This window comes from Penaeus japonicus, unplaced genomic scaffold (genome assembly GCF_977035675.1).
Source record: "Penaeus japonicus unplaced genomic scaffold, GWHDUDI00000001_assembly GWHDUDI00000011, whole genome shotgun sequence".
NCBI lineage: Eukaryota > Metazoa > Arthropoda > Malacostraca > Decapoda > Penaeidae > Penaeus > Penaeus japonicus.
In genome coordinates this window covers 24,149,582-24,152,081 of record NW_028234413.1, presented here as the reverse complement: position 1 = coordinate 24,152,081, position 2,500 = coordinate 24,149,582, and the positions used below count along the sequence as shown (strand labels likewise).

The 2,500-nt window shown below is 37.4% G+C and overlaps 1 protein-coding gene across 2 annotated transcripts in view; it reads left to right on the top strand.

The window, feature by feature from the left end:
- The window catches only part of LOC122244195 (vitelline membrane outer layer protein 1), a 9,240-nt gene that overhangs the window by 48 nt on the left and 6,692 nt on the right, over positions 1 to 2,500 (top strand). For both annotated transcript variants that reach the window (XM_086541748.1, XM_043002042.2), the window contains exons 1-2: positions 1 to 94; positions 187 to 314. The exon at positions 1 to 94 is cut by the window's left edge and continues 48 nt beyond it. In XM_086541748.1, coding sequence (XP_086397874.1) covers positions 1 to 94; positions 187 to 314 — 222 coding nt within the window. The remainder of the gene's footprint in view (positions 95 to 186; positions 315 to 2,500) is intronic.

The window sequence follows — 2,500 nt, the reverse complement described above, 5'->3', positions numbered from 1 at the left end:
TATACTGGGCGAGCAGGGTCTGTCATTTCAATTTCTTTTCGTTCGCCGCTCAGCATGGACTCCCTCGTCGTTGTCGTGTCCCTTGTGGCCCTCGGTAAAGCCACCTTTGGCGGCGTGCTTGTTTCTGTGGTTTGCTCCTACAACCGTCATTAGCTTTCCTTTTATCTAACGCGTCCCTCCCTTCAGCCCGGGCCGCCCCCGAGCCCCTGCAAGTGTCGGAGAGCCTCAGCCTGGACAATGGCCTCAACAGGGGCGTCTGGGGACCCATCGAGCTCTGCCCGGACGGATCCCACGCCTACTCCTTCCAGATCAAGGTGAGCCTCGCCGCTGACAGGACTCCACCGACTGATAAATATGCAAATGTATATATATATATATATATATATATATATATATATATATATATATATATATATGTATGAATATATGCATACATATATATATATATATATATATAATATATATATATATATATATTATAATATATTTATATATTATATATATTAATATATATATATATATATATATAATATATATATATAATATAATATATATATATATATATTATATATAATATAATATACATATATTCACACACATATACTATATATATATATATATATTTATATAATATATATATATATATATATATAATATATATATTATATATATATATATAATATATATATATATATATATATATATATATATATATATATATATATATGTATATATATATATATTGTGATGGGTGTCTTAGTCTGTTGTAACTAATAACCTGCCATAAATTAGGTAGTTGATATCAGACACAGGGTTTGTATAGTTCAGGTTTATTCCATAATGCAGATAGCCTGGCGTTATGGTACACGATAGATATATTCACTACAGCACAATGATCACAGCAATAAACACTATCACAACACGTATAACAGGCAGAGAATTTAGGTGTCAGCAGTAGCATAGTCGATTGGGGTCTGTCTGCATGTTCCAGATTTCCTGCTTATACGGAAGGGGTTCGCATCCGCCGTCCCCTACAGTGGTTATGCGGGAAGGTAGTCTGGAATGTAAGAGGCATGACAGTCGAGGGTATTAAGCTCAGCTCTTTTTGAGAGTCTAGGCACTTGGGAAGGCAACTATGTGTAAATTACCTATCAGTCAAAGTTGACCCGACTTGACCCGACTATTACCTCACTAGTTGGAGTCCAGCATTCAGATATTATTTGTATTTGATTTATTTTTGTATTTAATTTGATATACAAGCATTCTATACAATCCTTACAATGCCCAGCAACCTATGGAACAAGTCGTCCAAGACTTGCAAAGTTATATAGCATCAAAATATTGGGCATGCATGGGCAAAAAGTGGAAAAACAAGGAATAAGAGAAATTGTTTACTATATCTCTGTTTCACCGTAAATGTGAAGATTCAACACCCCGAGTGATCGAACTTCCTGATTGTGCAACGAAACCCACGCGGTTGCGAAGGTGCGCTGGTCCTCAAGATGGCGGTGTCGGGACATCAGGGTTGACAAGGCTGGATTGCCAAGCCTTCTGATCGAATCATCTTCTACTTGCAGACTGGAGTAAAGTTATAGAGTAGTGCCTGATGCATACATAACAATTGCATTGATGATTGGGAGTGCCAAAATAGTAGGGTGGGAGGTAGAGACATATAGATATTGCATGCATATAGATTTATCAAAACATTATTTAGAGAAACTGAAGTAATGGTTATTAACTTAACCTCCTTGTTCCTCTGTGCGTCACGTCGACAGATGATGCGGCATGTAGTTTAATCAACACATTTAATAGGAAATATGTAGATAGCGGCGCAGAAGCGGTCAAGTAAGTTCTAAGTTAGTAACCAACCTCTGCAATTCTGTTAAGAGTGCTAAGGGAGACATGGATTCCATTGCAACAATTGTAACATCAGAATATGTTGCTGGAATAAACTCGAATAAGAAAATTAGTTAACAGATGCAGGGAAGATGGGAACATATTGCAATACGATGTCAAGATGATTCATATTATGTGACCTTGGCTGTAGTAGTTCTGAAAAATGAAGAGTAAATTAATTACCAGTGTAAGAAGAAAATAGAAACACAAAACTTAATTACCAGTGTAAGAAGAAAATAGAAACACAAAACTTAATTACCAGTGTAAGAAGAAAATAGAAACACAAAACAAAAGGAATTCATTGCTCATGTGCGACATTCTAAGAAATCCGAAAGTAAAACAATTAGACTTAGTATTAACATGTGAAAATTAGTAATTACTAATATGATCATGATAGGGTCATTACCTTACTCGAGGTGAGTTCTCCAAGGGAGGCGCGGCTGCTTGGCCTAAAAACGTTGCCGTGCTGGCGGTATCTCTTCTTTCTCTTAATGCGACCGTACGCTAGGTCAATTTGCTTCGGGGAGCAATACTCATGGCTCTGTTAGCCGAAAAACTGCCGGAGCTGCGCCGGGCGGAAAGTAACCGTGCTCGCGGTACTTCG